Genomic DNA, 12,939 nt, shown 5'->3' with positions numbered 1-12,939 from the left:
CATTTACTGGAGTCTGGATTTGTTTAACTTTCCTCAGAAACCTCCCTGTTGTCCTTCCTGTTCATGTTTCCTCCCTGCAGCTCTTTTATTTCACCTCCGTTTGCGTTTCTGCTGCAGATCTGTCGGAGAAGAAGAGCGACCTGAGGGTCTGTGACGACTCCACCTGCAGGTTCGGAGGCGTCTGCAGAGACGACGGAGCTCAACTCAAGTGTGTTTGTCAGTTCCAGGTAGGAAAAAATCACTTCATCCTTCTTCTGCCGGCTTCAAACCAAACGACTTGCTGTTTCTGAACATTTTCTGACTTCAAACTCATCGGTTCCCTCTGAAAAGACGAGGGTTTAGCTGCTCCCATGTTCACTTTGTTGTTATTTTGGACAATTTTTCACCATTTAGAATATTTTCATTATTCACACTGGGCCATTAATTGGTCATTTTTCTATTTTTTGGGACATTTTTGAGTCATTTTGAGCTATTTTGGCATTTTTTAAACAATTGTTTAGTATTTTTTCTTTTTTGACAAATTCCACTTCATTTTAGGAAAAGCCCTTTAGACGACAGTGTTTGATTTGCTTTAGGTTACGTTTGGAACAAATATTTAGATATTTAGGCCAGTTTTTCAGTCATTTTGCTTTTTTTAAATTTAGTTTTTCTCTTCTAAGATGAGATAATTTTCAACTATTTACATTTAGGTTAAATTAGACACTTATTTTTGAACCACCATGAGGCTTTTTAAAATAAATCTTGCAGGTTTTTTCTGTGAACTTTTCAACTTGGCGTGAAATCCAGCTTTTATGTGAAAACAGAGAAAATCAGAAACGTCTTTTTTTTTTCTGTCTTTGTTGTTTTGTGTCTCATTGTGGTGGTTTTGTCTCCTCATGCTACAGATATTTAACTATCTGCATGTTTCCATCCTCTATGAACGTCTGTCATCTCTGCTCTGCTCATCATCAGTACAAAGATGTTTCTCCATGCTGAATGGATCTCCAGCAACCTGCTCTTCTGTTCCCTGTTTCTGAGCCATGCTGCACTTCACTGTCAGTCTAATTGTCCAAAATGACTCAAAAAACTTCCAAAATAACTCAAAACTGTCAAAAACATTCCTTAAAATTGTCCAAATATACTCAAGAATTGTCAAAAATAACTCAAAAAGTGTCCAAAATGACTCAAAATTTCCCCCAAATCACTGAAAACTATCTCAAAATGAGTGAAATTTTGCTTAAAATGACAATTTTGAGCAATTGTGGACAATCTGGGTCATTCTGGAGAATTTTTAGCCTCTCCAAACTTTCCCTCTCTACTCTGTTCATCTTCTGTAGAAAGATGTTTCTCCATGCTGAATGGATCTTCAACAACCTGCTCCTCTGTTCACTGTTTCTGAGCCGTGCTGCATTTTACTCTGTCTACTTGTCCAAAATGACTCAAAAAATGACTCAAAATTGTCCAAAATTGCTCTAAAATTACTAAGAAATTGCCCAAAATTATGCAAAATTACCTAAATTTGCTCAAAAATAATGCAAAATTGCCCAAAATAATTCTAAAAATGTAAAAAAACTGTCTCAGAATTGTCCAGAATTACTCAAAAAATTGTCCAAATTTACACAAAATTGTCTACAATGACTCAAAATCCTACCAAAATGACTGAAAGCTAGCTCAAAATGACTGAAATTTTGTTTAACCTGACAAGTTTGAGTCATTGTGGGGAATCTGGGTCAATGAAGCTGAAACCTGTCTTTGAGAAGTTGCAGAATTCCTAAATGACGTCGGTGCAGGTTCAGCGCTGGCTGGGTCCAGTCATCAGGAGGAGGTTGGGGTGGATGGTGGGCGCATGAAGCCCTCGTCTCGTTGTGTTTCCTGTAATCTGGCTGTACTGTAAACCTGTTGCTGTTTCCGTGCAGCTGAAGCCTCCCCACCGTTGCTCAGGCGGCTGTGAAACTCGGTGATTATGTCGACCGGCTCGGCTCGTCTTTGTCTGCTGATGAATGCAGGTTTTGCTTTCAGGTCTCAGAGCGTGACGGCTGTTCTGTTGTTGCGGTGAAGCTGCAGCTCGGCGGTGGATTTGTCTCCCAGACGCTGCCCTTCACGCTGCAGCTGCTTTTATTCGCCACGACGGTCGGCCAAATAAGCAACAAACACACCGGAGCCGACTGTGGAGTGATTAAATTCAGTCTTTCTGACGCGTCAGATGGAGCTTTGTGGTGTTTTTCCTCATTTTATGGGCTAAAACGAGTGTGGAGAGGCTGGAAACATGGAAATATTTCCAGTATGTGGAGAGGAAACCACCAGAAAGAAGACACAGAATGAACACAAGAAGACAAAGCTGTCCCAACGACTCTAGAAATGACAAAAACAGGACACAAAACGACATAAAACAAGACGCAAATGTACACAAAATGACAAACAAGACATGAATTGAGACAGAAAGTGACAAAAAACAGACACAAAATAACCCAAATGAGACACAAAATGACAAAAATGAGCAAAAAATGACAAGAATTAGACAAAAAAAAGACACAAAATGGCAAAAAACACACAAAACAACCCAAATGAGATGCAAAATTACAAAAATGAGACAAAAAATGACAAAAATGAGACAAAAAATGTCACAACACGGCAAAAAACCCAAACAAAACAACCCAAATGAGATGAAAAATGAGACAAGAAAAATTACACAAAACCGCAAAAAAACAGACACAAAACACTAAAGTGAGGTAAAAAAAATGACAAAAATTAGAAAAAAAATGACACAAAACAGCAAAAAAGACACAAAACAACCCAAATGACACAAAAAATGACCAAAACGAGACAAAAAAATTACACAAAGTGGCAAAAAACAGACACAAGATGACAGAATTGAGACAGAGAACAACAAAAAAAGACATGAAACAACCTAAATGACACAAAATGGCACAAAAATGAGACACAGAACTGACAGAAAGTGGTGCTCTGATGTGAGGATATTTCCTTCGTCTTAAACCGTCCTCTGTGATGATGATGATGGTGATTTTCTTCGCAGCGTTTTCGGCTGAGCAGATCTTTAACCTGACTCAGCTCTTCTCAGCAGATTTATCTCCCGTTGAGAATGAAATAACGAGAAGCTATTAGAACCTCACGCCGTCTGCTGCAGGTGTTTGTGTTTCCATGTTTGAGTCTCATTACAGCTGCAGCAGGTCAGGATATCAAACCAGCACCTGCTCAGCTGGAACCAGCAGGGATCCGTCTACTTCCTGGTCATTAAAACTTCTCCAAACAGAAAAAGAAACGTCCAGCTGGTCGATAAGTGCTGATAAAGAGCTAAAGCATGTTCATTTCACAACAAATACCAACATTTTCCTCCTGCAGGAGAAGAAAACATCACGTCTGGTAGTTTTTAGTGAAGCAAAGCGCTGACGAAGCGAGCTGGAAGGAATCCTGACGGGACAGAAAATGTTCTCAGCTGGATGTGAGTTAAAGCTGGCCTCTCAGACTGATCTGTGGGTTTTGGTTTTGGTGGATCTGTTTGCTGAATGGTTGGAGCTGCAGGTCGCTGAGGTCAGATCTTCTGGGGTTCCTGCTAATGATTGATGGCTGAGAGTTAATAGAATATGGATCCAGCTGCTTTATGCAGAACCAGAACGAACCAAACGCTCCCATTAGAGACGTGACCAAGCTAGTTTATCTTACATCGGCTTTTTAAAAACTATTTTCTATCACCGTACTGTAAAAAAAAAAAAAAAAAGCTCTTAATAATAAATTTAGCAGCAAGACTGCCAGAAAAAAAGCCATAAAATATTCAGGACATCTTTAAAAATGTTAAAATAAATTAAATTACTGTTTATAAACTGAAAGCATTTAGAAAATAGTGAAATTCAGGCAGTTTTGAATTCAGTGAACTTTTGTAGAATACAGTGGTGTTGTTTATCTTCTTGGTGGTGTCAATAATCCACTGGATGGTGTTGATGATCCTCTAGGTGGTGTTGATGATCCTCTAGGTGGTGTTGATGATCCTCTAGGTGGTGTTGATGATCCTCTAGGTGGTGTTGATGATCCTCTAGGTGGTGGTGATGATCCTCTCGGTGGTGTAATGGTCTTCTAGGTGTCGCAATGATCCTCTAGTCATTGTTGATGATCTTGGTGGTGATGATCCTTTAGGTGTTGTTGTTTATCTTCTGGGTGGTGTTGAGGATCATCTTGGTGGAGATGATCCTTTTTTTGGTGTTGACGATCCTTTAGGTGGTGTTGATGATCCTCTAGATTAGGGATGTGTGCGACTAGTCTTTTAATCGTTTAACCGCCTACTCATTTATTAAACATTTAGTATTTTACTAGTCGGTTAAACGTTGCATTAAGCATCACGCACCTTGTTCTTCGCGCCTCTGCATCGGTTTCTTTGTAGCAGGGGCGGTCGACCTCTGGATGACACGTTCATTTCTCCAAACCTACACCGCCTGTCCGTTCTCCAAAACTTTGAATGAAAACACGCCCACAACTAATGCTCAGATTGAAGTTCCAGATGTCCGCCATCTCCTGGTGTACAGTACATGAGGGACACGAGGTAGTATATTTGAAGCTATGGCTTGTTATGTTCAGCAATGTTGCTTGTCGCAATATTGCGACTTTGGCGCTTAAAGGGTTGCAAGTTTTCCGAACCGACTAGTCGCCAATAAAATTAGCGACTAGTCGGTTCGGAAATTAGTCGAAATTCCCATCCCTACTCTAGATGGTGTTGACGATCCTTTAGGTGGTGTTGATGATCCTCTAGGTGGTGTTGATGATCCTTTAGGTGGTGTTAATGATCTTCTGGATGGTGTTGATGATCCTCTAGGTGGTGTTGATGATCCTTTAGGTGGTGTTAATGATCTTCTGGATGGTGTTAATGATCTTCTGGATGGTGTTGATGATCCTTCAGGTGGTGTTAATGATCTTCTGGATGGTGTTGATGATCCTCTAGGTGGTGTTAATGATCTTCTGGATGGTGTTGATGATCCTCTAGGTGGTGTTGATGATCCTCTGGATGGTGTTGATGATCCTCTGAAGGGTTGTGGTGATGATCCTATGATACAATATGACCACACATCGCAACAAAACTACTTCCTTCTAGTAAAATACATATTTTTGATGTGGAGAATATTTAGTTTTGGTGTTTTTTTGACAGTCAACCAGTAAATTATAACTTAATTTGATAGCATTGTGAACATTTCACAGCTTGTTGTTTTTTTGTGTCTCCTTCTGAACAAACTGGTCTGAAAAATACAAAATGCAGCGTCTATGACTCAACCTTATAATAAACAACTAAAAGCTTCTAACAGGAGTGAAATTAGACTGAAATACGGTTAACAAAACACAACTTTGCTTCATGTTGTACCTTTATGATGTCGGTCTCATGGAAACTTCATTAACTTGTTTGTGTTTTTTTACTTTCAGTGCCACAAAAACTACATCCCGGTGTGCGGCTCTAATGGAGACACCTACCAGAACGAGTGCTACCGGCGGCAGGCGTCCTGCAAACAGCAGCGCCTCATCTCCAGGGTGTCGGACGGACCGTGTTCAGCCGGTGAGTCGTTGCCACGGAAACCTGCTTCATCAGAAAACTGAATCTTAACGCTTTGTTTGTTGATACCGAACGTCAGTGGATGTTTGAAGGTTCCAGACGGTTAATGGAGGAAATAATTCAGTCATCTTCTAATGGAGGTTTTAAAACATGAAGTTTGGATTGAAGCCAGATGTCATGGAGGGATCAGTAGTCAGGTCGTGTTTGAATGCACATGGGAGAAAGATTCATAGAAATCTTCCAGCAGGAGGGGAAATATGTTTAAAAAATATTAAAATATGGTAATGCGGAGGTATTTAAACAAACATGGAAAGCCTGAAAATAACACAAATTATCTACAAAATGATATTTAAAAAATTTCAACCTGTAAAATAAATGCTTTTTTTCTGTGATTTTACAAAAACTGTTTATAACTTAACAAAATAAGGAAAATCTGTGAAACATCGACTAAAAATGTTGTTTTCAAACCTTAATAACATAACTTCTCTTTTAAATAACTGCACATATCTACAATATTTAATTTTTTTAACTGATTTACACACATTAAAAACTATGTATATTTTTTACAATCAAATGATTAATTATTGTAGAAATACATATTTTTGTTGTTGACATTTTTTACAGTTTTGGCTTAATTAAATTTGTATTTTTTTTACAGTTAAATATAAATTAATACTTTGTTGTATAATTTTACAAATATTATTATTTAATTATAGTAGGAAAAACTGTGAAACATCAACGAAAAATATTATTTTCTGGCAGCAAATATCAACAAACAATTTATTAAACTGATTTAAATGCAGTAAAAAAAATAGATAGATAGGTGATAGATAGATATACAATTTTTAAAAAATTACAAAAAATACATATTTTGTTCTGGACTTTATTTACGGTTTTGTTTTTTATTTATAGTTAATTATAAGTTAATACTTTGTTCTGTTATTTTAGGAATACTTTTTGTAGTTTCACTGAACTGGAAAAGTCTGTGAAACGTCAGTTAAAAATATTATTCACCATTTCTCAGTCCTTAATAACATCATTTTTCTTTCAAATAGCAGGAAGTATCAACAAAATCTATTTTTAATTATTTAAATGCAGTGAAAGTTGACCTTTTTAAAGATTTTACAACTTTTTTCTGTAAATTTAACAAAACTAAGAAAATCTGTAAAGTAACATTTAGAAAACATTTACCTTTTTTTTCCTGAATACACATTTTTTTCCTTTGAGTAACAATAATATTATAGATATTTGATATCTATAAAATTGCACTATGTTTGCTGTAAAAACTGTGCAATTTTATAGTTAAGCACTTTAAAAGATTGACTGAAAATTCAGATTTTTGATGTGGACAGTTTAGTTGTTTTGCATTCAACATGAAAATTTATGCTATCGTCTGTGATTTTACTGCTGCACAGCTAAAATTTAACTAAACGGGTAACATCACTAAAAACAACAACAGCAAAGGTGTTGAGATGTTTCACTTTATTAACGCAAAAACTTTCAGCTTCATGGTGACATTTTGAAATAAAGTGTGAAGGATTCATTTTCCTCAGGTTGTTTTTGTAAATCCAACATGTAGTCGATGAAATATTTAAATCTAAACAGACGTCACCGCTAACTGACACCAAAATGTAGTGAAACATTAAGATTCTGAGCTGGAACATTCTACTTCCTGTTTACTTCACGCAAAGCAAAAACAGGATGAAAACGCAAGAAAATGTGCTTTTTTTATTGTCACTGGAGCTGAAAATGTCTTCTTTTATCCCTGAAAAACTCAAACCTGGTTATATATACGGACATAAAAACAAAAGGGAGGGTTCATTTTATCTGAAAATAGCAACATATTCCAGAATAAACCTGCTCATGTCAGTATTTATGAAGGCTTTCATGGTTAAACTGTGTTATTTAAAGTATCTCAGAAGTAATAATTCAGGCCGCAGCTCCGTGTAATGCGCCTCTAAGTGGCTCTCTGCTGTTTTTAATCACGGCTGCAGCTTTCAGTTCACCGTTGCTTCACTTTTTAATTGACTGAACATCAGACGCTGAGAGCTCGTCCTCCATTTTCTTCTTTCTGAGAGGCGTCATCAGTCAGATTGATTTCAGAGCCGCTTAATCAGCCGCAGATCAATTTTAATTAGGAGAGTCGTTAAAGTCCTCCTGCTCCTCAAGCCGCGGTCCGGGGCCCTTCAGAGGCCCTCCAGGAGCATCGCTGGGACTAAACAACCTGCGAGTGAAATGAATCCGTCTGAGAACGTTCTGAGCATCACTGAGACTTCATCTCCTGTGTGTTCGCTGCAGATTTAGAAGGTTAATCGCTGCTTTTTGAACAGCGACTGCCTCATTTGACATGTTTTAAAAACACAAAGCCTCTCGATTCAGGAGCTTTAAACCATTTAAAGATCCAAACGCAGGAGCAGGAGCAGTTCTTTACTTTGTAATACAACACAGCCACACAAAACCACCTTCCTGTGCACATAAGCACCATCATTGTTCTCTTAAAAACTGTTTCACTGCGTCCTTTTCATCTTGTTTTCATCTCGTTGCCATGGAAACCAGAAAATGGAGGCGAAGTTCAGACATTAGCAGTGAAAGAGTCAGACATTTGATGTATTTATGTATTTATTTAATAAAGTGTCAAACACAAAGCAATGTTTTCTACTAAACAAACCAGAAAATGACTGAAAATGAAAGTAAACAACAAGCAAAAGTTACCAAGATGAGATGAGGTTAGATACGATGAGATGAGACGACACAAGGTGAGAAAAAGTGAGAAAAGATGAGATGAGCGAAGATATGAGATAAGATGACATGAGATAAAATGAAGTTAGATGAAACGAGACAAGATGAAATAAGACAAGTTGAGATGACATACGGTGCGATGAGATAAGATGATATGAGATCAACTCAGATGAGATGAGACAAAATAAAATTCAATGAGATACCATGAGGTAAAATAAAATTACATAGATAAAATGAGATAATATGAGATGACATGAGACACAATTAGATGAAATAACATGAGATAAGAGATAAGATGAGATGACATGAAATAACTTAGATAAAAGATAAGATGACATGGGATAACGTCAGATAAGATGAGATACAATAAGATGAGACTAAAGAAAATTTGATGAGATAAAATGAGATGAAATAACATGGGAGATGAAATGAGATAACACAAGAGATGAGATGAATCGCCATAAGACACCATAAGATAGGAGATGATCCTGAGATGATCAAATGAGATAAGATGAGCTGAGATAATCTGACATTAGAGAAAATGAGATACGATGAAATACGATAAGATGAGAAGACATGAGATGAGTCTTTATTAAGCCCACAGTAAGGACATTTTCATTATTACAGTAGCAAAGATGCAAACATTCAAGGAATGTAGTAGAAATTAAAAAATAAACCAAAATATACATAAAAACTACTTCTAGAAAAAACATTTCTGCACATATTAGTGGTACTGCTCACATTATTTGATGAATAGAAATACTCAGAAGGTATTAATGTTACACAGATTGTACGTAAGAGGAAATTATATGTGGAAATAGCCCTTATTGTACAGCCATGGCCAAAAGTTTGGACACAAGTACCATGACGCTTGTGAATCTTAGAAAATACCACAAAATTGTCACTTACAATACAGTACACAACTCCTGAGAACTATATTAAGTTTCATATTTAAAAAAAACATCAAAAGAGTTTGGTGTCATTTTGTTATTCTTACCAAATTCGGTTGTGAAAGTACTGCATTTTTTTTGTTATTTTCTTCTAATATTAGGTTTTGGGAACAAAGTTGTTCCAATTGTTGGAATTTATTGATAATATTATATCCCTTGTTGATTTGTTGACTAATTAAACTGGTGCTGTCAAAAAATATTAGTTATGTTCTGTAATAGACATCAAAACAGACATAAGTCATGCTGTGTCTATATAGAAAAATAAGTATTGTTAAATTAACGGTTAGTTCTCTGGCAGTAAAAATTTCAGGTTTTTATCTTTAATAATTTCTGAGATACTGTTGTTCAAAGAGCTTCAAATTTCAGTGTGAGGAAGAAATCTACTGAAAGTGGGTCAAGCAGGAAACTGATATGAGTTTGTTTAAATAAAAGCCTGTTCACTGCGTCTTATAAACCACAGCTCACCTGTTTTATCGTCTCCGGAGCGTCAGGTGATGATGGATTAACGTGGTCACGGATCGCTGTGTTCACATTTACACAACAACATCCATTTTTATTAGCAGATCTGCAGTTAAAGAGCAGGCGTTCGTGGTGTTTCTGTGACATTTAAAGGAGCTGCAGTCTGAAGTGTGGTTAAGGATCAGGAGTGATGGCTGTTGGGATTAAATTATAATAAATATGAATTTTATTGTATTAAATCAGACCAACGTCTTCCTCTAACATGAACCAGAAGCTGCACCAGAAATCCGTACAGAAAGCTGATTTGTACTGATAAGTTGAGTAAAAGCTTGTATGCAGTCAGCAAAATACAGGATTTAACAGCTTTTCTTAGGGAGCTATTGCTGCTGATGAGGATTGTTGGTAATCCAGAAAATCCGATAGCAGATTTAAGAACCAACATGCATCAAATGTAATATTTTATCAGCATGTGAAATCATTAATAAGGTGACTATAAGTGAATATTTGCAATAGAAATAAAAGTTCTTAAATGATCTCTTCTGTTAAAGGATCGACTGACAAAAATATTTCCAAATGGACTTGAAATTCAACGAAATGAATTAAAATTCTCTAAAGAGACTTAATATTTTTCAAAATGGGTGAACAATTCTCAAAGATGGCTTTATAAAATCTGACCAAAATGACAACACTTTTCGAAGTGGGTCAAAAAATCTTCAAAAAGTTCTCCAAAATATCTTAAAATCTGACTACAATCACTCAAAGTTTCCAAAGAACTTGAAATTAGATGAAATGATTCCAAATTCTCCAAAATGTTTTAAATAAAGTCCAAAATGACGTAAAATTTGTCAAAAATAATGACTCAAATCTTTTCCAAAGTGCGTCAGATTTCTCCAAATTCTGTAGAATATGAACAGGAGTGATTACATTAAACATCTTCTCCGTGATGTCAGATCGACTGAGCCGGTAGTCGTTAGCTTAGCTTTAGCCACCGTGAGAGAAGCTACTGTCCTGGTTTGTGTTTCTGGTTCAGTTTTTTCTGCTGGAGAAACGTTTCTGAGACCAGATCTGCTGGTTTTGTTCTAGTTCGTTCCTGGAGCAGCTTCTTCTCACGTCGTCTGTTTCTGTTCTGAGCTCCTTCGAAGACAATCTGATTACTGCCGACAGAAACCTGATCACTCAGAGTTTTAGGTTGTTTTAAGCCCCTTAAGAAGCCAAACAGATGGAGGCACGGGGACAATAATTCCACCACGGAAAAGGATCCCAGTTTGCTTTTCTCCTCAGAGCCAGATCTGAACCATCTGGTATCCAGTTAGAACAAACTAACCCTGAACTTGCTGTGCTTCCTCCAGATGTCGCAGCTGCTGCAGGGATTCTATTCGCATTAGGGAGTTCAGGCTGCTGTGATAAATGGAGCTGAAAGACTCGACACCAAACTGGGAAACCATTTCTGTAAACACAAGTCCATGGGCAGTGTTTAACCCTCAGAGACCAACTGGTGCATTTAGCATCTAAACGTACGCCTTCGAAGTCTTTAACGCTGCAGATTTATGGTACATGAAAGGAAACAGAACGGTTCTACCTTTGGTCCTTTAAAAAACAACAGATATTATCATATTAAAAGACGAAAACTCTGACTAGATTAGATATTTTGTGGTCATTTTGAGTGTTTGAGGTTGTTTTGAGCCTCTTTGCCATTGTTTTGGGCCTCGTTGTTGCCTTGTAGCATTTTGTGGTTGGTTTGTGTCTCTTTGTGGTCATTTTGATTAAATTGCTGTTTTATGTGTCTTTGTGACAGTTTTAGATCTCATCATGGTAATTTTGTGTCTTTTTGTTGGTGGTTTGTGTCTTTTTATTGAGCTTAAGTCTGTTTGAGGCCATTTTATGGACGGTTTTAGTCTCTTTACAGTCAATTTTGAGCCTCTTTATGGTCTTTTTCTGTCTCTTGGTGGCGTTTTGTGTCTATTTGAGGTCATTTATGAATGATTTCAATCTTTTCACTGTCATTTTGCATCTCTTTTTGGCTATTTTTGTGTTGTTTTGTTTTCAGGTTGAGTCTCTATGTAGTTTTTTGTGTCCTTTATTGTCATTTTGAGTTTGTTTATGGTCATTTTGTGTCTCTTTGTGGTCTTTTTGTGGACAGTTTGAGTCTTTTCATTGTCATTTTGTGTGTCTTTCATGCTGTTTTGTATCTTTATGTAGTCATTTTGCGTCACTTTTATTCAGTTTGTATCTCTAAGTAGTACCTTTGTCTCTTTGTTGACATTTTGTGTCTCTTTGTGGTTGTTTTGTGTTTATTTGTGGCCATTTTGTGGGTGGTTTTAGTCTCTATACAGTCATTTTGTTAGTCTCAAGCTTTTTTTCCCCAAGTTTTGCATCTTCGTGTCGTCATTTTGTGTCTCTTTAAGGTCATTTTGTTTTCTTGGTGGCCATTTTGTGTCTAATTGAGGTCATTTCGTTGATGATTTGAGTCTTTTTGCTGTTATTTTGCATCTCTTTCAAGCTGTTTCGCATCTCTTTATGGCTATTTTGTGCTGCGTTTTTTCAGTTTGTGTCTGTATGTAGTTATTTTGTGTCTCTTTATTGTCATCTTGTGTATATTTGTAGTCTTTGTGAGTGTCTGTGGTCTTTTTGTGTGTATTTGTGACTTTTGTGTGGACAGTTTGAGTCTTTTCACTGTCATTTTGTGTCTCTTTCAAGCTGTTTTGCATCTCTATTTAGTCATTTTGCTTTTCTTTGAGTTTGTGTCTCCAAGTAATACTTCTGTCTCTTGATATTTTGAGTCTCTGCCTTTGGTCATTCTTTGTTTATTTGTGGTTATTTTGTGGATGGTTTTAGTCTCTTTTCAATCATTTTGTCTCTTTCATGCTGTTTTGCATCTCCCTGTAGTCATTTTGTGTCTCTTTATTATCATGTTGTGTCTGTTTTCAGTGGGTTTGAGTCTGTTTGTGGTCATTTCGTCACATTGTGCTATTTGGTGTAACTTGGTCATAATTTTGTGTCTCCTTCGGTTTACTTTCTGTTTCTGTGCGGTGATTCGGTGTATCTTTGTGATTGTTTTGTGGTCATTTTGTGATTCTCTGTCATTGTTGTGTGTGGCTTTGTTTCAGTTGCCGTCTCTGTTTAGGTGTTTTGTGTCTCTTTGGTTACCGTTTGAGTCTCTTTGTGGTCATTTTGAGTCTGTGTGGTTGTTTTGTGCCTTTTTGTGTCTCTTTGCAGTTGTTCTGATTTTACCAGATTCCTAAACAATCTCTTCTCCAGTTCCAA

At 36.8% G+C, this 12,939-nt stretch overlaps 1 protein-coding gene across 1 annotated transcript in view; it reads left to right on the top strand.

The window, feature by feature from the left end:
• The window catches only part of tmeff1a (transmembrane protein with EGF-like and two follistatin-like domains 1a), an 87,184-nt gene that overhangs the window by 33,322 nt on the left and 40,923 nt on the right, over positions 1 to 12,939 (top strand). The window contains exons 2-3 of the mRNA XM_051953216.1: positions 118 to 227; positions 5,401 to 5,530. Coding sequence (XP_051809176.1) covers positions 118 to 227; positions 5,401 to 5,530 — 240 coding nt within the window. The remainder of the gene's footprint in view (positions 1 to 117; positions 228 to 5,400; positions 5,531 to 12,939) is intronic.

This window comes from Acanthochromis polyacanthus, chromosome 9 (genome assembly GCF_021347895.1).
Source record: "Acanthochromis polyacanthus isolate Apoly-LR-REF ecotype Palm Island chromosome 9, KAUST_Apoly_ChrSc, whole genome shotgun sequence".
In the NCBI taxonomy this organism is placed as follows: domain Eukaryota; kingdom Metazoa; phylum Chordata; class Actinopteri; family Pomacentridae; genus Acanthochromis; species Acanthochromis polyacanthus.
Note: the sequence above shows the minus strand (reverse complement) of the source record. Positions and strands in the feature narration are given on the sequence as shown.